General features: G+C 38.5%; 4 protein-coding genes across 4 annotated transcripts in view; all 4 read left to right on the forward strand.

The window, feature by feature from the left end:
* Positions 1–306: 306 nt before the first annotated feature.
* LOC123961206 (amine sulfotransferase-like) lies at positions 307–3544 on the forward strand. Its single transcript, XM_046036376.1, has 6 exons — positions 307–448; positions 557–762; positions 1182–1308; positions 2858–2952; positions 3171–3347; positions 3426–3544. The coding sequence occupies exons 1-6, from the start codon at positions 307–309 to the stop codon at positions 3528–3530; spliced, it is 852 nt and encodes a 283-aa protein (XP_045892332.1). The 3' UTR covers positions 3531–3544.
* Positions 3545–6111: 2567 nt separating this feature from the next.
* LOC123961222 (amine sulfotransferase-like) lies at positions 6112–10360 on the forward strand. Its single transcript, XM_046036400.1, has 6 exons — positions 6112–6253; positions 8231–8436; positions 8823–8949; positions 9588–9682; positions 9820–9991; positions 10070–10360. The coding sequence occupies exons 1-6, from the start codon at positions 6112–6114 to the stop codon at positions 10177–10179; spliced, it is 852 nt and encodes a 283-aa protein (XP_045892356.1). The 3' UTR covers positions 10180–10360.
* A 692-nt stretch (positions 10361–11052) lies between these two features.
* Positions 11053–18781, forward strand: LOC123961213 (amine sulfotransferase-like). Its single transcript, XM_046036389.1, has 6 exons — positions 11053–11284; positions 11402–11607; positions 12715–12841; positions 17998–18092; positions 18243–18414; positions 18493–18781. The coding sequence occupies exons 1-6, from the start codon at positions 11143–11145 to the stop codon at positions 18600–18602; spliced, it is 852 nt and encodes a 283-aa protein (XP_045892345.1). The 5' UTR covers positions 11053–11142; the 3' UTR covers positions 18603–18781.
* A 766-nt stretch (positions 18782–19547) lies between these two features.
* LOC123961228 (amine sulfotransferase-like) overlaps positions 19548–20584 on the forward strand; it is a 7812-nt gene continuing 6775 nt past the window's right edge. Inside the window, exons 1-2 of the mRNA XM_046036412.1 lie at positions 19548–19689; positions 19807–20012. Of these exons, the coding sequence (XP_045892368.1) occupies positions 19548–19689; positions 19807–20012 (348 nt within the window). The remainder of the gene's footprint in view (positions 19690–19806; positions 20013–20584) is intronic.

Below are 20584 nucleotides of genomic sequence, written 5' to 3' on the forward strand. Positions count from 1 at the left end.
TTATAAAGCTACAGGTCAAGGTTGTAACAAAAAAATACTTTAAGCAAAACATGCTCCGTCTGAATAGACAGATTTCAGAGGGTTTTTAGAATAAAAAAATATAGCACTTAGCTATATTTCAAGCTTCCTGTTGATGGCAGCGTGTGCTCAGCTGTCAGTATTTCACAGGCTTATACATGAAGAAGCCAATAACATGCATAAATCAAGTCCAGAGTCCAGCCACTGTACCTATGAGGATTTTCCGCTCTTCTCTAGCCCATTATGCAAACACATTTTGCTTATTATTCTCAGTGATACAGATGAAACATGGAGCAGATCACCAAGTATCTCTGCAGGTATAAAAACTACAACTTTGCCATCGGTGACGCAAATGCAGAGTACATTGATTCACTCCAGAGCTTTGAAATTCGAGACAGTGACATATTCCTCGTCACTTATCCAAAGTCAGGTCAGTGAGACAAACTCTTCCGTATCACATTATTTGCCTTTACACTTTTGTCCTGGCTGGAAGCATATTTAAAAATCAGGTAAGGAAACACATAATGTCCCTATACAGGAACTATATGGACTCAACAGATCATCATCTCCATCTGTGAGTTAGACGGGGATCTGAATGAATATCCAAACAACTTTGAGCAGATGCCGTGGCTGGAATACACGGAAGGTCGAGAAGATTATGCCTTACGACCCTCTCCACGACTCTTCACCTCTCACCTTACCCCGGCTCTTATGCCTCCGGGAGTGAAGGATAAGAAGGCTAAGGTCACTGTTTTATGGAAGCCCAATCCTACCAGGAAAATACAACTTTAAAAAATATATTTAGAAAGTTAAGTGATAAATTTAAAGAAAAAAAAATAGTGATAAGTCTGAAAATATTTTTTATACTTACTGTACTGTTATGCTATTTTTCAATTATCAAAATAGTAAAAATGTTTTCTGTTGATAGACTATTTAATTAATTGATTAATCCTTACAGCTGTAATTGTGAGATACAAGTTCAAAATTTGTGATTAAGCAATCATTCTATTGTTCCTGGGAGGAATGGCCTTCCATATTTTGTATGTGCCAACAAATTAGGGTATCATTAAAGACTGAATTATTTGAATGGAGTTTGGCATAGAGGAGAGAATAGTAAGTATTGGTTTCATGTCTGGGCTGATTGTTGTTTGTTTTTATGTCAGATTATCTATGTGATGCGAAACCCAAAGGACAACATCGTCTCTTTTTACCACTTCAGCAAAGCCTCCAGCGACCTGGAGACACCCAAGAACTTTGAGCACTTTTTTGAGGCGTATTTGAAAGGCAATGGTGAGGTACCTCAGAGTCTGGATGATGATGACCAGATCTGATAACCATCTGATTATGAAGAATTGACAGAAAGATTAGAAACTATTTTTAATGTTATGTTAGAAATGTCTGGATTGTGTGTTTGTATTGACAGTACCTGCAGATACAGAGAATTTGATCATGAACATTTTCATCAATAATTTAATACTGACAGTTAAAATCTTAGTGAGCTTGTCTTTTTGGAATTGCAAAGCATCTTGGATATGCATTTTGCTCGACACATCTTGGCCACCATATCTGAGTTAAATGCACTAAAAAACTAAAGCAAGGATTATACTTTACACGTCTGCAAGCACGCAAGGGTCCCTGTGACGATGAAATTTTTACGATACCAGTACCAAAACAAATACCCTTAAAGTAATACAGATACCAATTGAGTATTTCATTTGATACCTTGCATAAAATGCCACCTGTTGAAGCCATAGTAATTCATTGGTAGCCTATTATTTTTATTGTTGTTGTGGACAAGCTAGGTGATCTATTTTATTTTTTAAATAACTTCTACATAAAAAGTATTCGGAAATTGTATCACATTGCTCCTCATCCTAATTAGGTCATCTTCACTGGCGGTATTAGCCTATAAGGGGAAAGACTAGAGCTTTTTTATTTGAATGAGAGAGGAGGTGTGAAATAGTTTAGTGACAAAATAAGTTGTGGAAAACGAATTTAAGGTATTTTTTGATACATGTGTTGAAAGTAAACAAGGAAAAATTGTTTTGTTAACTTTCGAACTGAACTGAAAGATCTCCGCGAGTGTTTTTTTCTTTCAGTGGTGTGTCCCAAACCTCCAAAAAGACGACAGTCAAGTATAAAACGAGAAAGCAGTCTGTTTAAACAAGTCACTAAACTACACTAAAGATACAAACCGAGGAAAAGAGAATCTGCCGATCAACCAACTAAAATCAGCTGATCGATCGGTCAGCGATCGAACAGTGACAAGTGATGTGAATAGCAAATAAAAATGCACAGAGAAGTGTTAAATGATACCATAAGATGAAACCAATAAAAGCCAAGCTTGTGGTGATAAACTTGTAACAGTGACGAACATCCCTGAGACCACAGTAGAAGTTGAGCGGCTGTTAAAATCATGCATGGACTCGGCGCCTGCAGGCATTCTATTATACAGATTATAGTGCAGGCACATATGGAAATAAAAGGGGTGTTTTTCTCTTTCCTTCGGTGTGTTGCTTATGTGTTTGGCTGCAAGCAAAACCTTACAAATAGTATTTTTTTGCCGCGATCTGGTTACAAAAAGTAGGCCTGGGTATTGATTGAAGTACTGGTTTGACTGGAGATTAGGGCTGTCCCCAAATAAGAATTTACAGAATCATCAAGTCCTGCCTATAGTCGACTGGTAGTCGAATCATGTGTGCTAAAGTGGTGGACCTGACTGCAGTACTTAAACTTCAGTGTTGGTTGTATTTGCATGCTATAGGGATACATATATTCCACAGACACTTAATTTTAAATGAAAATGTTAAGTTAAGGGATACATTATACCTTTATACAGTTGTAGGATCATCCTGGTTCGACCACATCAGGGTGTGGCATTCAAAGAGAGACGAGTACAACATCCTCTTCCTGAACTATGAGGACATGGTTTTGGTAAGATGTGGGTTTTTTTACTGCGGTTCTTTAACATTTTTGTGTAGCTTGGTTTGAAAAATGATGTGAGGAAGGGTAGGGACACATTTCAAATCCATTTCATACCATGAATTAAAAAGGGCCACTTTCATTTGAAAGTTTCATTCTCATAAAAGTGATAATAAATTATTTTTCAGAGTTTAAACTTGCTCTCTTTTGGGTTTCTGCTTCTCTTTTAGGACCTGAAGGCGGCAGTAACTAAGATCTGCATTTTCTTAGGGAAGAACCTGAGTGAAGCAGCCATTGAGCAAGTTATAGAGAAATCTACATTCAAGAACATGAAGAAAGACTCAAAAGCAAACTACGAGTTTCTGCCACAAGAGAAGCTGAAGGGAGACTTCATGCGCAAAGGTAATGTAACATAACTGCAGCTCGTGTGCAGAAACATGTAAACAGATATCAGCTCAAGTTCTTGTTTTGTCATTACAGGTAAGATCGGTGACTGGAAGAACACCTTTACTGTTGCTCAGAGTGAAAGAGTGGATCAACTCCTTCAGGAGAAACTCGGTGACCTGTCTCTGAAGTTCATCTGGGAATAAGTAGAGCAGCCGCACCAGCCATTCACTGCCACTGTGTCTGTATGTGTCTTACACTTCCATAATTTACAATAACTGTTAATGTGTAAACTTTTTATATGCATCACAAAACCCTGTCTGACCCATGGTTGGACTTCTGTGCTAGGAAATATTAAAAATACGTGAGCAGAAAACATGCAGTTGGCCAAACTGTTGTCTTTATTGATTATGAAGAATAGTGGAAACTTTGACCTGCTGGTGGGGCGACAGGAACAATCAGAGGATGACCAAAGTCAGTAGGCTTCATCCTCTGTACATAATGTTTTGCAGCTAGCGTGGCCAAATATTACGCAAAATTTGAGTCCAGGTTCACTTTGGTTACTTTCGGCAGACTTTCTAAACATTAATTTCCTTGTTTAGCACCTTTGTTTACTTTTTAAACCGTTGTTACCCCATATGCATGGTATCCTGCTGATTTATCATTATGTCAATTTAACAATGTATAAAGCTACAGTTTAAGGTTGGAAAAAATTATTTTCCCTAATTTATATAATCGAAAAAAGGCATTTCATTGAAAGTCTGTTTGCCTGTAAATTATTAAAAATATTAAGAAATAATTTATGAACTACAGACACAAATGAAATAGTGTGAAGGCCCCACATCATCATTTTCAATTGATTTTGTCAGCTTGTCTGTACATGAAACACAAAGTTATGTAAATTTATTTTTGCTATATTTCAAGCTTCCTGTTGGTGGCAGTGTGTCCTCAGCTGTCAGTATTTTATAGGCCTATAAATAAATCAGCCAACATACACAAGGTCCAGAGTCTATAGCTACTGTACCTGTGAGCTGTGAGGTTTTTCCACTCTTCTCTAGTCATTTATGCAAACATTTTTCTCTCATTTTTCAGTGTGATTCAGAAGTAACATAGAGCAGATAACTGACTTTGAAAGTCTATGTATACCTGTAAATCACTGAAAATGTTCAGAAATAATTTATGACATACAGAGACAGATTAAATGGTGTGTGAAGGCCCCACATCAGCATCTTTGCTATATTTCAGCCTTCCCGTTTGTGACAGTGTGTACTCAGCTGTCAATAATTCACAGGCCTATAAAGTCCAGTCCAATGTGTGAGCTGTGAGGCTTTTCCGCTCTTCTCTGGTCCTTTATGTAAATATTATTCTCTTATTATTCAGAGCAATTCAGAATTAACATGGAGCAGATCACCAACTTTCTCTGCAGGTATAAAAACTTCAACTTTCACATCACACATCAGTTTCACAACTGCAGAGTACATCGATTCACTCCTGAGCCCACCGGTTTCCAAACCAAACACATGATGAACTTCTATTATATGATGCATTGCTATAGATTTACCCAACAGGACATAAAGGAGTTAAAACAACAGTAAAATGCAACATGTACTACAGAAGCCCTAAGTGGCCATCGTTTCAAATATTGTTTTTACTCCGTTTTCCTGTCATAACAAGATCATTTTCAAGATAATTTAATAAAAAACCAACTGAGCTAATCAGTGATATTGAAGTTCTTTTTGAAAGAAAGCCCGTCTAAAGAAACGCACCTGTATTCAGCTATCTCCAGATGACAAGATAATTATCCTGTTATCACGAAAAAAATTTTAATGGATGGCCGTGTACTTACAGTTAAGTATACTTATATACTTTTACTTAAGTAAGGTTTTGAATGCAGTACTTTTACTTGTAGTGGAGTGTTTTCTCAGTGTGATATTACTACTTTTACTTAAGTAAAGGATCTGAATACGTCCGATTGATCTAGGTTGGATTCCTAATTTGTCTAACTATTTTGCTATAATTAATTTTTGTGCTTAACTCTGCAACAGTTTTCTTGGTAGTACAGCCTAGTCTCCAATCATGTGGTTTTGTTTTGTTTTCATTAATGTATTAACTATACAATTTACTCCCCTCTGTTCTTTCTGATGTAATAAAATCTGTTTTGGTATAGCATCCTTTGTTTCCTGTTTATTGAGTAGCACTGGGTCACAATTATGTCAATTATGAAAATCAACTATAAAGTTGGTGAAAAAAAACTTTCCCTATTTATATACTCAAATGGTTGAAAAAAGTAAGACAATTATAATAGTCTACTGACATGGAAAGTGGTTTATTCCTTTTAATAACTCAAACTGCTTTTTTTCATTGAAAGTCTATGTATACCTGTAAATATTCAGAAATCATTTATGATCTATAAACATAAATTAAACAGTGTGTAAAGGCCCCACATCAGCACTTTCAACTCAGCTTGTCTGTACATGATTTTAAAGTTATGTTACTTTAAGCAAAACATGCTCTGTCTGAATAGACAGATTTCAGAGGGTTTATAGAATAAAAACAAACAAACAAAAATTATATATATATATATATATATTAACAGGAAGCTATATTTAAAGCTTCCTGTTGATGGCCTTGTGTGCTCAGCTGTCAGTATTTCATAGGCCTGACCAAGCCAATAACATCCATAAATCAAAGTCCAGAGTCCAGCTACTGTACCTATGAGGATTTTCTGCTCTTGGCGGGTCGTTTCTGCCTACATTTTTCAATTTTTTTTTGTGATTCAGAAGTAACATGGAGCAAATCACTGAGTTTATCGGCAGATATAAAAACTACAACTTTGCCATCGGTCTCACAACTGCAGAGTACATTGATGCACTCCAGAGCTTCGAAACTCGAGACAGTGACATATTCCTCGTCACTTATCCGAAGTCAGGTCAGTGAGACAAACTCTTCCCTATCACATTATTTGCCTTCACAGTTTTGTCCTGACTGGCAACATATTTTCTAATCAGGTATGTCTCATAATTTAAAATATGTCCCTCCACAGGCAGGGCTGGGGAGTAAGGGATTACATGTAACGGTGTTATGTAATCAGGATACAAAAACAAAGTAGGCTATTGTAACTGTATTCCGTTACAGTACAGAAAATAAAGACGTAATCAGATTACAGGTAAATTTCGTAAAAATGGGGATTACATATAGGGATTAGGCTACTTTAAGCACAAACTTTCCATTAAACGGAACGCGGATTTGCTATTTAAAATACGTGTTAACTGTAAGGTAAAAACACACAACCAGTGAGGGATTTGTCGCAGATATTGGTTGAAAGTGGTTACGCCCCCTCCCATTCATGCCGGTGTTATGCCAAGTTTTGCCTGCCGAGGATTGCATGCACCTCGAAATAGGCTACTGCCTTTTAAACACTATAATATTGTTTGTGGGGTTCATCAATGGTGATAAATGATTCGAAGTGTATATTTTATGAACGTTTGTAGAGTGTTTAATATTTTAATACACTTAGTAGAAGTACCATTCCTTGACATTCAGTAAACAGCCTATATGTGGCGATAACCGTGTTTGATCAATGAGCATAGCAACGTGTCTGAAAAGGACCTGAAGAGGTGGATGCATAATTCGGCAGAACAAATGTTGTAGGCTCCTTGCCGAGATTTGCATCCTCAGCATAAATTACCGTTATCACTCGTGAGGTGCATGCAATTCTCGGCAGGCAGGCAGAATTCGGCACCACACCTGTTTGGCTCTTGTCACACCGTGGCCGAGTCAGCTATTGAGGCTGTGTTCGGTCCTGTTCATGTCGTGGTCACTGGGACCGAGCGAAGTTTTGTTGCCTGCTCGCCCGGCGCGGCTCCCAGCAATCATTCCCCGCCGGGTTCCCCCCGCCACTGGCCTGAAAACCTCCAGTGCTTGAGTAAAGGTGTAAACCTAAACATGCACTCCGGTGTTCCGATTTCTCAGTACTGGCAGAGACAAGATAATTTGACCAGTAGTTGTAGGCTCACTGAGCTAAGCTAGTAGCAGTAAGCTGACTTGCTACAGCATGAAGTAAAACTATGTGTCCATCAGTGAACTCACAAATGTCAGAGTTGAGGAAGAGCAGCGCAGCGGGGAAACATCAGTGAATAAAGTTACAGTAATCAGTGGTGCCCGGTCCCAGAAACACTATTTTTCAGTAGTCAAAAATTAAAAGCGCTTTTCCTTGGACACTAAATGAATGCAGGCCCCCCAGAGCAGGATGAACATTTTTTTTGTCATTGATGGGCCAGATCCTGCCATATGAAGCAGAGGCCTAGTGCAAGGCATCATATAAAAACATTTAGGCCTAAATATCAATTTCATTTGATTTCATGAGAATGGGACATTTTATAATTGTATGTTTCTTTAAAAATACACTGAGAAGACAAAAGATCTTGTCTTTATTTGCATATGTGGTATTGAAGTAATCTAAAAGTTACTAAAAGTATTCAGGTTACATTACATTTATTTTCTGGTACTTGGATTACATTGCTGATTACATTTTTAAACATTAGTAATTGTACCTGTTGGCGCACATTTAAGTTGTTTTGCACGCGTGCTGTTTCCTTGTGGCTTAAAATAATAATAAACTTTCAAAGTCTGAAGTTAAAGTCGGATATGCCAGTCCATTTATTAACATAACGAAAAATTAAACATTTCTTAAATAATAAACTCAGCTCAAGTCAACCTCCATGATTACACGCCGTGCCTCACGGTCAAAAACCATGCCCCTCGCTGTGCGCCACACTTGCACTAATTAACACCTGTCTTAAGTACACTTGTGACAGAACACAGCGCCACCCCATCTCAATACACAGAATGGCTCCAAAAGTACCCAATTACAATTTTAAAGTAATCCACCAAACCCTGTCCACAGGAACTATATGGACTCAGCAGATCATCATCTCCATCTGTGAGTTAGACGGGGGTCTGAACGAATATCCAAACAACTTTGAGCAGATGCCGTGGCTGGAGTACAAGATGGTTCCAGAGGATTACGCCCTACGACCCTCTCCACGGCTCTTCGCCTCTCATCTCACCCCGGTTTTCATGCCTCCAGGACTGAAGGACAAGAAGGCTAAGGTCAGTGTTTCATGGAAGCCCAATCCTGCCCATGTTTAACAAACTATATTGAGAAATTTATATATGAAAATTCTGAAGAAAGAAAAAATTGTGATAAGTCTGACTGTATTTTTATGTATATATGCTATTGATTCTCAAAAGAGTTAGGTTTTCTGACGATCAACTATTAAATGAAATATTAATCGTTACAGCTGTAATTATGAGATACAAAGTCCAAATTTGTGATTTAGCAATCTATTTTGACTGGGAGGAATGGCCTTCCATATTTTGTGTGTGCAAATTAAGGTATCATTAAATTGTCAATTTTTTGAATGGAGTTTATCATGGAGAAGTCAATAGTATGTTTTGGTTTCTTCTCTTGTCTAGTAGTATTTTTTTTATGTCAGATTATCTATGTGATGCGAAACCCAAAGGACAACATCGTCTCCTATTACCACTTCAGTAAAATCTCCGGCGAATTGGATACTCCGAAGAGCTTTGATCACTTTTTTGAAGCTTATTTGACGGGCAACGGTGAGTCTGGATGACGATGATCAGATGAGAGTCCAGTGCTGATACATTATAAATAACTATCTGATCATGAAGAATTGGCAGAATGATTAGAAACATATTTTAATGTGATGTTATAAAAAGTCTGGATTGTGTGTGTTGATAGCAGCCACAGACACAGAGAATTTGATCATGAACAAGTTGAAAAAGTTAAATCTTAATGTGCTTGTGAGCATTTTGGATATGCAAGTTGCTCAACACTATCTCTCAATATCAGTGCTAACCTGCTGAGGCATAGTAGGTGTAATGTTCACCACGTTCACCAAAATCATTAGGATACATTGGGCACCATGGACATCTGCACTAAAATCTGTGTCAATCCATCTAGTAGATATGTGTAATTAGTTTCTTAAAAATTCCATGGTAATCCAAGATGTTGAGATCTTTCAGTCCATCCGATCCATCCCTGGTATGAAAACTGCAGAACTCAAACTTCAATGTTTCTTGCACTATGCTGGTCCTGTATCCTGTCAATCCATCTTGTAGATATGTGTAATAAATTTCATGGCAATCCATGCATGCTATCTGGATACATATTTTCAACAGACACTTCATTGAAAATGATACAGTTAAATTAAGGGATACATTATACCTTTATACAGTTTTAGGATCATCCTGGTTCGACCACATCAGGGTGTGGCATTCAAAGAGAGACGAGTACAACATCCTCTTTCTGACCTACGAGGACATGGTTTTGGTAAGATGTGTTTTCTCCCTGCGGTTCTTCAGCATGTTCATGTAGCTTGGATTTAATACTATGAATTAAAAAGGGCCACAAGTCTCATAAAAAATAGTTTAAACTTGCTCTCTTTTGGGCCTCTGCTTCTCTTTTAGGACCTGAAGGCGGCAGTTACTAAGATCTGCATTTTCTTAGGGAAGAACCTGAGTGAAGCAGCCATTGAGCAAGTTGTAGAAAAATCTACATTCATGAACATGAAGAAAGACTCAAAAGCAAACTACGAGTTTCTGCCACAAGAGAAGCTGAAGGGAGACTTCATGCGCAAAGGTAACGTAACATAACTGCAGCTCGTGTTCAGAAACATGTAAACAGATATCAGCTCTTATTCTTGTTTTTTCATTACAGGTAAGATCGGTGACTGGAAGAACACCTTTACTGCCGCTCAGAGTGAAAGAGTGGATCAACTCCTTCAGGAGAGACTCGGTGACCTGTCTCTGAAGTTCATCTGGGAATAAGCAGAGCAGCCGCACAACTATTCACTGCCACTGTGTCTGTATGTGTCTTAGATGTACATCATAAACAGTAGCCGCTCATTTGTAAACTGTTGATATGTCTCTCAAAACTCTTTCTAAATCATGCTTGGACTTCTCTGCTTGGAAAAACTGAACATCCATTAGCAGAAAATACTAATAAATGCAGCTGCCAATCTGTTGTCTTTATTGAATGTGAAGAGTAGTGAAAACTTTGATCTACTGTTGGGGCGACAGGAACAATCAGAGGATCACCAAAGTCAATAAGCTTCATCCTCAGGGGACCATAAATATCTGTACAAAATGTTTTGCTGCTAGCGTGGCCAAAAATGAGGCACAATTTGAGTCCAGGTTCACTTTGGTTACTTTCAGCAGACTTTCGTGAATATGTGTCTTTGTTTAGCACCTTTGTATACCTTGTTGTTACCCAATATGCATGGTATCCTGTCTGATTAATCATTATGTCATTTTAACAAAGTATAAAGCCAAAGTTCAGAGTTGTAAAAACTACTTTCCATAATTTATGTACTCCAAAAAAGGCAAAGGCATCTTACAAGTGATTTCATCCCAACTTTAAATACTTTTTTTTGAAAGTTTATGTTTGCCTGTAAATCATTACATCAAAAATATTCAGAAATAATTTATATATAGACACAAATGAAATGGTGTGTGAAGGCCCCACATCAGCGCTTTCAATTGTTTTCGTCAGCTTGTCTGTACATGAAAATTTATTGTTATTGTACATGTTAATTTATTTTTGCTATATTTCAAGCTTCCTGTTGGAGGCAGTGTTTCCTCAGCTGTCAGTATTTCATAGGTCTATACATGAATCAGCACAACATGCACAAGGTCCAGAGTCCCTAGCTACTGGACCTGTGAGCTGTGAGGCTTTTCCACTCTTCTCTATTATTTTATGCAAACATTTTTTGTGTATGATTCAGAAGTAACATGGAGCAGATCAGCAACTTTCTCTGCAGGTATAAAAACTACAACTTCGGCATCGGTCTCACAACTGCAGAGCACATTGATTCACTCCAGAGCTTCGAAATTCGAGATAGTGACATATTCGTCGTCACTTATCCAAAGTCAGGTCAGTGAGACAAACTCCTCCGTATCACATTATTTGCTTTTACAGTTTTGCCCTGGCTGGAAGCATATTTAAAAATCAGATATGAGGTCTCATAATTTAACATACGTCCCTATACAGGCACTATCTGGACTCAACAGATCATCATCTCCATCTGTGAGTTAGATGGGAGTCTGACTGAGTATCCAAACAACTTGGAACAGATGCCGTGGCTGGAGTACAGGCAGGGTCGAGAAGATTACGCCCTACGACCCTCTCCACGGCTCTTTGCCTCTCACCTCACCCCGGTTCTCTTGCCTCCGGGACTGAAGAACAAGAAGGCTAAGGTCAGTGTTTTATGGAAGGCCAATCCTGCCCATGTTTAACAAACTACATTGAAAAAGTTATAAATAATAAATCTGATGGGGAAAAAAATATAATATATATATACTGGCACCACTTGTTACTCTCCACATCTTTTCTAGCTTCTATTTCAGCCCTTGGTATTTCTCAAGCTTCTCGTGTTCATTCTTCTTGATGTTTATGTTGCTTGGGATTGCCACATCTATCACTGCAGCCTTCTTCTGCTGTTTGTCGATCAACACAATGTCTGGTTGGTTAGCCATCACCAGTTTGTCAGTCTGGATCTTGAAGTCCTACAGGATCTTAGCTCGGTCATTCTCAACTACGTTAGGAGGTGTCTTCCATTTTGACCTTGGGACTTCCAGCCCATACTCATGGCAGATTTTTACAGCTAACTGGTTATGGCTTTCCACGAATGCACTTCCTGCCTGCATCTTACACCCTGCTGTTATGTGCTGTACTGTCTCAGGGGCATCCTTGCCCAGTCTGCACCTGGGGCCCTGCCTGGTGTGGTAGACCCCAACCTCTATTGATCTTGTACTGAGTGCCTGTTCTTGTGCCGCCATGATTAGTGTTTCTGTGCTGTCCTTCAGTCCAGCCTTTTCGAGCCACTGGTAGGATTTCTTGATATCAGCCACTTCTTCTATTTCTCCCTCCATGAAGGTTCTTCATCTTCCTTGTCCTCACCCTCGGACCACTGTCCAGGATTTATATATATATATATATATATATATATATATATATATATATATATATATATGTATGTATATATATATATATATATATATATATGTGTGTGTGTGTGTGTGTGTGTGTATGTATATATTCAAAATAGTTAATTTGTTTCTGTCAAACAACTTTTCAATAAAATTATTAATTGTTTCAGCTGCAATTATGAGATACAAAGTAAAGATTTTTGATTTTGCAATCTTTCTTTTGTTCCTCTGAGGAATGGCCTTCCATCTTTTCTTTGTGCCTATGAATTAAAGTGTCATTAAATAGTGAATTATTTGAACGGAGTTTGGCATGGCGGAAAGAATAGTATGTATTGGTTTCATCTCTGGGCTGATTTTTGTTTGTTTTTATGTCAGATTATCTATGTGATGCGAAACCCAAAGGACAATGTTGTCTCCTATTACCACTTCAGTAGTGTGTGCGGTGACCTGGAGACTCCCAAGAACTTCAAGCACTTTTTTGAGGACTATTTGATGGGCAACGGTGAGTTACCTCAGAGTCTGGATGATGATGACCAGATAAGAGTGTAGTGTTGATACATTTTAAATGATAACCATCTGATACTGAAGAATTTACAGAAAGATTGGAAATCCTTTTATATGTTATTTTAAAGTTTGGATTGTGTTTGTGTTGACAGTAGCTACAGACACAGAGCATTTTATTACGAACATTTTCATCAATAATTTAAAATTCTCTCGACACGTCTTGGCCACTGTATGTGAGCTAAATGCTAACACTATCTCAATATTAATGCAAACATGCTAAGTTTTAACAGGTGAATTGTTCACCAATCTTTAGTATTTATCACCTGGGCACCATGGATATCTGAACCAAATTCTGTACCAATCAATCTAGTAGATATGTATAATAAGTTTCTTCAAAATTTCAAGGCAGTCCAAGATGTTGAGATCTTTCATTCAGGACCAAAGTGGTGGACAAATCATTCCTGGTGTGAAAACTGCAGAACTCAAACATCAGTGTTTCTTGTACCATGCTAGTTGTATTTACATGTGTAGTGAACCTACTTACTGTTAATGAAATTAATATTAATGTTCAGAAATATTATGTCGTGAACACTCGTTGGGGCACCACCTGAGTTCTGTCTGCCCGAGGTCTCAGGACGCCTTGGGTATGGTTTTAATAATTACACAATTATTCACTAGTGATCACTTAGTTAATAATTGCTAATCATTTTGAATCAGTTTAATCAGTCAGTCAGTCTCATATCAAAGTTGTGAATCCTCCGTCCAGTGACCTGGATTTAAACAGTAGTCTACACACACACAGTTCCTGTGATTAAGGTGAAATTTATTAACTAAGTAAAGTGAATATAAAGGGAGGTTAAATATATCAAAGACATAAAAACAATGATGATTAAACAACCAGGATGCAATCAATGAGAATAATGGAGTTCAATTTGAATTTAGTTGGTCTGGGAAAAAATCTGATTCTAAGGGACGTTATGATCATAACTAAGTTAAATTTGGCTAGGAGTTTAGGCTAAAGGAGTAAAGCTAAAGTAAAATGGTTAAAAGCTAGAGGACATCACTTGATCACAGAGTGCAGGGTTTGTTTTGTCGTACTTCTTGTTGAGTTTGTCAGACGCTCTGTATTCAGACGGCCCCACGTTGGCTGCTGGTTGTTGCGTTCACGGCGGCTTGGTATCCCATATGGCTCGGCTCTGCCAGGGATTATTCCAGGGGTCCGCCCGCTTCACTGGTGATGAAGAAACTCTTGCAGTGATAGACAGTTAACCCTGGCTCGATTCATTGTTTGATGTCCTCTGTGTTACAGCTGGCGTAACTAACCCACGTGGCTGGCCTCCAACTCGTTGTCTCTGGGAGGAGTGAAGGTTAATTCGACGGAAATAAAGCTTAAAAGAGACTTGGTTGTCCCTGAATTCAAAGTTACGTGACTTAAACGGTCTGATAATTTTAAGTAACTTAAAGAAAGTAAATTCAATGAAGGTTCACATGAACATGGCTAAGTACGTTGCTGGAAGACAATGAGAATTTAAGATTCCCGGAGGCCAGGAATTCTTTGGGTCCCATGACAAAAAAATCTAATTGAGCCCCCTCTGCGCAGCTGTTGTTACCAAGTCTCTAGGACCTAACTGTCCCATCAAAAGCTTTACATAACTCTAATTAAAGGCTTGCTACTGTCTTGCTTCTTGTAGTTCAATACTAGTACTAGCACAATATTTACTGCTGGTGATTTGTACAAGTCAGAATACAGTACAGGGCTCGACAATAACAGTGGCCTGATGGCCCGGGGCCAGTAAAAAGTGACATTGGGACAGCTGAACTAGCAAAAACATTAGTATTAAAAAAAAACAGTTAGAAACTCAACATCATCATCATCAACAGCTCATGTCCAATCCAGATATGTAATTACGCGACGAGTGGTTGTCAAATGTTATTTCTCTAATCTCAATCAAGTTCTTCTTCAAGCCAGCATGATGTTCATTTAGTAAATTATTTTCCCATTTAGCGGAAAAAAGACAATAATGCAGTGTATGCTTTTGGGCGGAGCTACCTTGTGATTGAAAGGTCACTACCATTCCGGCCTGTCAGTCTGGATCGAAGCAACTAGTTTCTGCTGCTCTGTGTAAATTGTTTATTAGATGACTGTCAACAGGAGAGAGAGCCCGTCATGTTTGAGTCTGTTAGTATGCTTTGTTTTAAAAGTAAATTGTTTTCTTAACTATTACCTTTTTATTTTTTATAATTTTAACTGTGATTACATTTTAGTTTAATTTGTTTTATATCCATGATGTATTTATTAACAGATTAAACATGTTAACAGTATAATATAACTCAAAAGTCTTTGGTTTTGTTGTAACACTGATAAATAACTTTTGGACAGAGGGCCTGTAAAAACTGTTTTTGGGCCAGTAAGTTTCAAACCCACTGACCCGGTGGGCTAGTTGCAAAAAAGTTTAACTTTGAGCCCTGTTGTATGCAGTTCACTAATGCAAGTTTAAAAGGCACTGTAAAAACATCCTTTTACAGTCTCAATGTATTTTTATTGTAAAATTAAGGGATAAAATGATCTTAACATTAATGAAAGATTTTTAAAAAGCCTCCCTGTCAGTCAAATCTGCTGGCCACAAACCTGGGTCAACATCCTTTTTATGACTTCTGTCTTCTTCCACCATGCATCTCTCATCCTCATCATCGCTGTAACTTTCTCTCCCTTCTTCCTTTGCTTCAACACTTCCTCCTTCTACCTGAGAGGGCCCTGGCTCTGTAGGATGTACACAGTGTATGTGATATATACAGTATATATATATTAAAATATGCCATATACCAATAAATGGAACTCACCACCACTTGATTACATACATTACATAAGGTAGATTTGTGTGTGTGCAAGCTACTTAAATAAATGCCCTTCGTGAATAATAAAAAGTCTGTATCTATAGATGTCATTTAACGGCCATAATTCGATCTAAATTCATGTATCAAGGATTAGGTTGGGAACCGGGGGGTCCAGAGTTGTGGAGCATGAACTGGCACCTCTCTAAGATACCAGTCCACCTCCTGGGCACTGCCGAAGAAGGCCTTGAGCAAGCCCCCTCACTCTGACATCTGTCTGTGTGTTGCTATGGGTCCTGTTTGTGCATGTGTGTGTCTTTCAGACCTGTGTGTAAATACTAACATAATAATAACAGAGTGAAAACATAGAGTTTCCCCTTGCGGGATTAATAAAGTATATCTTCTTCTGTTTTCATCCCCCACCCCCGTTGCCACCAACCCAAAGTACATCTGTAAAGCAACAGTAAATGACCTCCACTCAGTAACTCTAACATCTGTCTCATTTTCTGATAATAATTAACACTGATAATATTAACTGGGTCCTCCACCTGAAAAATTTGGGCTTTAAACACTTAATTTTCTGCATTCTAGTGTATTCTTTTGCACCAATTTATGGTGGAAATGTCTTTATTTTTATAAAGTGAAGGACAAAAGTTAGGTGGCAGGTGACAATTCAGAATATAAAAATATAATAGAATGAAATGCAGTAATCAGTAGCTTATTATTTTCTTTAAGTTACTTTTATGTATATATATATTTATAATCAATATATTTATATTGCATTGCAGGTTTTCTTATTGTGCAAATAAACTTTTCTCATAGCATTTTATTTGTTAATTAACATTTCTTGGTGCAAACTATTTTCCAGTGTCCAGGCTCTCCTTTACTCCTTCAAGTGCCTGCTCTATGCAGGGTAGGCTATGCAGGTTATGTTGAAGCTACTGCAGCTCCAGTGCCAAACAGCCCTAAAGGTTCGTCGGCCGGTAGCCTATGCCAGATTACCAGTCCACCCCTGAGGCTACCCCCTTTAGACCGTCTCACAGACACAGAGCCCGTCTGGGACTGTAGCCTACTGGATGAGACGAGCGCACTGATCTTCATCAGAGGAAGAAAACCGAAACTGAAAACACTTGTGATCAGACAGCAATATCACCACATTTCCACACAAATGTTCACTTCAACACTTCTGATAAAGTGCAGCTCACAGCCGCTTTAGAGGGAATGAAGCATCCTGGAGACAGTAAAACAGTAGTCACTCACAGTGAGGGGGCCAGAGACAGCAGGACACAGAGCGTCAGGTGTCATGATATTCTGTCACTACTGTGCGGGGACTGTTAACCATTTGTGTTAATACATTGACTAGACACTGACTGACAACATTTATATTTAAATATAGGCCTACTGATTACAATTTTGCTATTCAGAAGTCGCAGACAAGCCCTAAAGCTGTGAGCAATGCGCTCCCGCTCTCTCTCTCGTGCTCTCTCTCTAAATGCAGGCAGTCTGAGTAACGGTGGTGGGCGGTCACATTACTGAACTTCAAGCAAAATGTATCAGTTATTGCGAGTAGCCTCTACTCTTTGAAGACCTGCGAGAGAGGCTTTGTCATGAAGATTATTGCATATTAATAATTATTATTTGCAAATTTTAATCGAATACTTTTCCACAATCAACTTTTAAATGTCCTAAACCGTTATACAGTTCTTAGTTTTAAGCATTTGATAAAAGGAAAGGAAGTTACTGTCAATCGTTAAACATTCAGATTAGGTACCAGTTAAAAAATTCTGGCTTTCCAATCTCACTATTCACACCCAGTTTCACAACTGGGTGTGAATAGTGAGATTGTTCTTTGATGTCTGAGGTAATTTGAAAAGAGAAACCCCGTTACCATAGTTATCCTGCTCATCCAGGGGAGTGTCTGTGTGGGGGGGTCAGTTTAGAGTTTCCTGACCTCGGTCCGAAAAGGTCCTGACAGCCTAGTTCAGGATGAGGTTAGTCTCTGGACAAGGTTAATATTGTCATTTTAACAGTCATGCATAGAGTCTGTTATCTCAACTTCATCAGATATAGCTTTTATGGCCGGAACAGCACTCGGGGGGAGCAAACCTTTCACTTAGGGCTTGGAGCCAGCCTGTCTGGGGGGGTGATGTTGCAGCCATCCCTTTCTCTCAGGAAGAGACAAGAAAAGAGATTCTGGATTCTTCCTTTTGGCATAAAATAATTAAAGCAACACTGGCTGGTTCACTCCACATGCTTTTGGAATACATATATTCACTTCAAATGAAAATGTTAAATTAGGGGACACTTTGTACCTTTATACAGTTGGAGGATCATCCTGGTTCGACCACATCAGGGTGTGGCATTCAAAGAGAGACGAGTACAACATCCTCTTCCTGACCTACGAGGACATGGTTTTGGTAAGATGTGTTTTTTTCCCTGCAGTTCTTCAGCATTTTCATGTAGCTTGGACAGTAAAATGGTGTGAGGAAGGGACACTTTTTAAATCAATCTCATACCATGAATTAAAAATGTCTACTTTTTCTTTTGGGCTTCTGTTTCTCTTTCAGGACCTGAAGGCGGCAGTTACTAAGATCTGCATTTTCTTAGGGAAGAACCTGAGTGAAGCCGCCATTGAGCAAGTTGTAGAGAAATCTACATTCAAGAACATGAAGAAAGACTCAAAAGCAAACTACGAGTTTCTGCCAAAAGAGAAGCTGAAGGGAGACTTCATGCGCAAAGGTAATGTAACATAACTGCAGCTCGTGTGCAGAAACATGTAAACAGATATCATCTATAGTTTTTGTTTTGTCATTACAGGTAAGATCGGTGACTGGAAGAACACCTTTACTGCCGCTCAGAGTGAAAGAGTGGATCAACTCCTTCAGGAGAGACTCGGTGACCTGTCTCTGAAGTTCATCTGGGAATAAGCAGAGCAGGCGCACCAGCCATTCACTGCCACTGTGTCTGTATGCGTCATAAACAGTAGCTGCTCATTTGTAAACTGTTGATATGTCTCTTAAAACTCTTTCTAAATCATGTTTGGACTTCTCTGCTTGGAAAAACTGAACATCCATTAGCAGAAAATACTAATAAATGCAGCTGCCAATCTGTTGTCTTTATTGAATGTGAAGAATAGTGAAAACTTTGATCTACTGTTGGGGCGACAGGAACAATCAGAGGATCACCAAAGTCAATAAGCTTCATCCTCAGGGGACCATAAATATCTGTACAAAATGTTTTGCTGCTAGCATGGCCAAAAATGAGGCAAAATTTGAGTCCAGGTTCACTTTGGTTACTTTCATCAGACTTTCGTGAATATGTGTCTTTGTTTAGCATCTTTGTTTACCTTGTTGTTACCCAATATGTATGGTATCCTGTCTGATTCATCATTATGTCATTTTAACAAAGTAGAAAGCCAAAGTTCAGAGTTGTAAAAACTACTTTCCATAATTTATGTACTCCAAAAAAGGCAAAGGCATCTTACAAGTGATTTCATCCCAACTTGAAATGCTTTTTTTTGAAAGTTTATGTTTGCCTGTAAATCATTGAAAATGTTCAGAAATAATTTATGACATATAGACACAAATGAAATGGTGTGTGAAGGCCCCACATCAGCGCTTTCAATTGTTTTCGTCAGCTTGTCTGTACGGGAAACTTAAAGTTATGTTAATTTATTTTTGCTATATTTCAAGCTTCCTGTTGGTGGCAGTGTTTCCCCAGCTGTCAGTATTTCATAGGTCTATACATGAATCAGCCAACATGGACAAATCAAAGTCCAGAGTCCCTAGCTACTGTACCTGTGAGCTGTGAGGCTTTTCCACTTTTCTCTATTATTTTATGCAAACATTTTTTGTGGTTGATTCAGAAGTAACATGGAGCAGATCAGCAACTTTATCGGCAGATATAAAAACTACAACTTCGCCATCGGTCTCACAACTTCAGAGTACATTGATGCACTCCAGAGCTTCGAAATTCGAGATAGTGACATATTCGTCGTCACTTATCCAAAGTCAGGTCAGTGAGACAAACTCCTCCGTATCACATTATTTGCTTTTACAGTTTTGCCCTGGCTGGAAGCATATTTAAAAATCAGATATGAGGTCTCATAATTTAACATACGTCCCTATACAGGCACTATCTGGACTCAACAGATCATCATCTCCATCTGTGAGTTAGATGGGAGTCTGACTGAGTATCCAAACAACTTGGAACAGATGCCGTGGCTGGAGTACAGGCAGGTTAAAGGAGATTACGCCCTACGGGCCTCTCCACGGCTCTTTGCCTCTCACCTCACCCCGGTTCTCATGCCTCCGGGACTGAAGAACAAGAAGGCTAAGGTCAGTGTTTTATGGAAGGCCAATCCTGCCCATGTTTAACAAACTACATTGAAAAAGTTATAAATGATAAATCTGATGGAGAAAAAAATATTATATATATACACTACCGTTCAAAAGTTTGGGGTCACATTGAAATGTCCTTATTTTTGAAGGAAAAGCACTGTACTTTTCAATGAAGATAACTTTAAACTAGCCTTAACTTTGAAGAAATACACTCTATACATTGCTAATGTGGTAAATGACTATTCTAGCCGCAAATGTCTGGTTTTTGGTGCAATATCTACATAGGTGTATAGAGGCCCATTTCCAGCAACTATCACTCCAGTGTTCTAATGGTACAATGTGTTTGCTCATTGGCTCAGAAGGCTAATTGATGATTAGAAAACCCTTGTGCAATCATGTTCACACATCTGAAAACAGTTTAGGTCGTTACAGAAGCTACAAAACTGACCTTCCTTTGAGCAGATTGAGTTTCTGGAGCATCACATTTGTGGGGTCAATTAAACGCTCAAAATGGCCAGAAAAACAGAACTTTCATCTGAAACTTGACAGTCTATTCTTGTTCTTAGAAA

Source organism: Micropterus dolomieu, linkage group LG02 (genome assembly GCF_021292245.1).
Source record: "Micropterus dolomieu isolate WLL.071019.BEF.003 ecotype Adirondacks linkage group LG02, ASM2129224v1, whole genome shotgun sequence".
NCBI classification, from domain to species: Eukaryota; Metazoa; Chordata; class Actinopteri; order Centrarchiformes; family Centrarchidae; genus Micropterus; species Micropterus dolomieu.

What these genes read in the sequence shown, in the direction of transcription:
- LOC123961206 (XM_046036376.1), top strand. Translation starts at nt 307, where the DNA reads ATGGAGCAGATCACCAAGTATCTCTGCAGGTATAAAAACTACAACTTT. An exon ending in CGTCACTTATCCAAAGTCAG is followed by an intron (nt 449 to 556) that starts GTCAGTGAGACA and finishes GTCCCTATACAG; the next exon opens with GAACTATATGGACTCAACAG. An exon ending in ACTTCATGCGCAAAGGTAAT is followed by an intron (nt 3,348 to 3,425) that starts GTAACATAACTG and finishes ATTACAGGTAAG; the next exon opens with ATCGGTGACTGGAAGAACAC.
- LOC123961222 (XM_046036400.1), top strand. Translation starts at nt 6,112, where the DNA reads ATGGAGCAAATCACTGAGTTTATCGGCAGATATAAAAACTACAACTTT. An exon ending in AGCTTATTTGACGGGCAACG is followed by an intron (nt 8,950 to 9,587) that starts GTGAGTCTGGAT and finishes ACCTTTATACAG; the next exon opens with TTTTAGGATCATCCTGGTTC. An exon ending in CCTACGAGGACATGGTTTTG is followed by an intron (nt 9,683 to 9,819) that starts GTAAGATGTGTT and finishes CTTCTCTTTTAG; the next exon opens with GACCTGAAGGCGGCAGTTAC.
- LOC123961213 (XM_046036389.1), top strand. Translation starts at nt 11,143, where the DNA reads ATGGAGCAGATCAGCAACTTTCTCTGCAGGTATAAAAACTACAACTTC. An exon ending in TGAAGAACAAGAAGGCTAAG is followed by an intron (nt 11,608 to 12,714) that starts GTCAGTGTTTTA and finishes TTTTTATGTCAG; the next exon opens with ATTATCTATGTGATGCGAAA. An exon ending in CCTACGAGGACATGGTTTTG is followed by an intron (nt 18,093 to 18,242) that starts GTAAGATGTGTT and finishes TTTCTCTTTCAG; the next exon opens with GACCTGAAGGCGGCAGTTAC.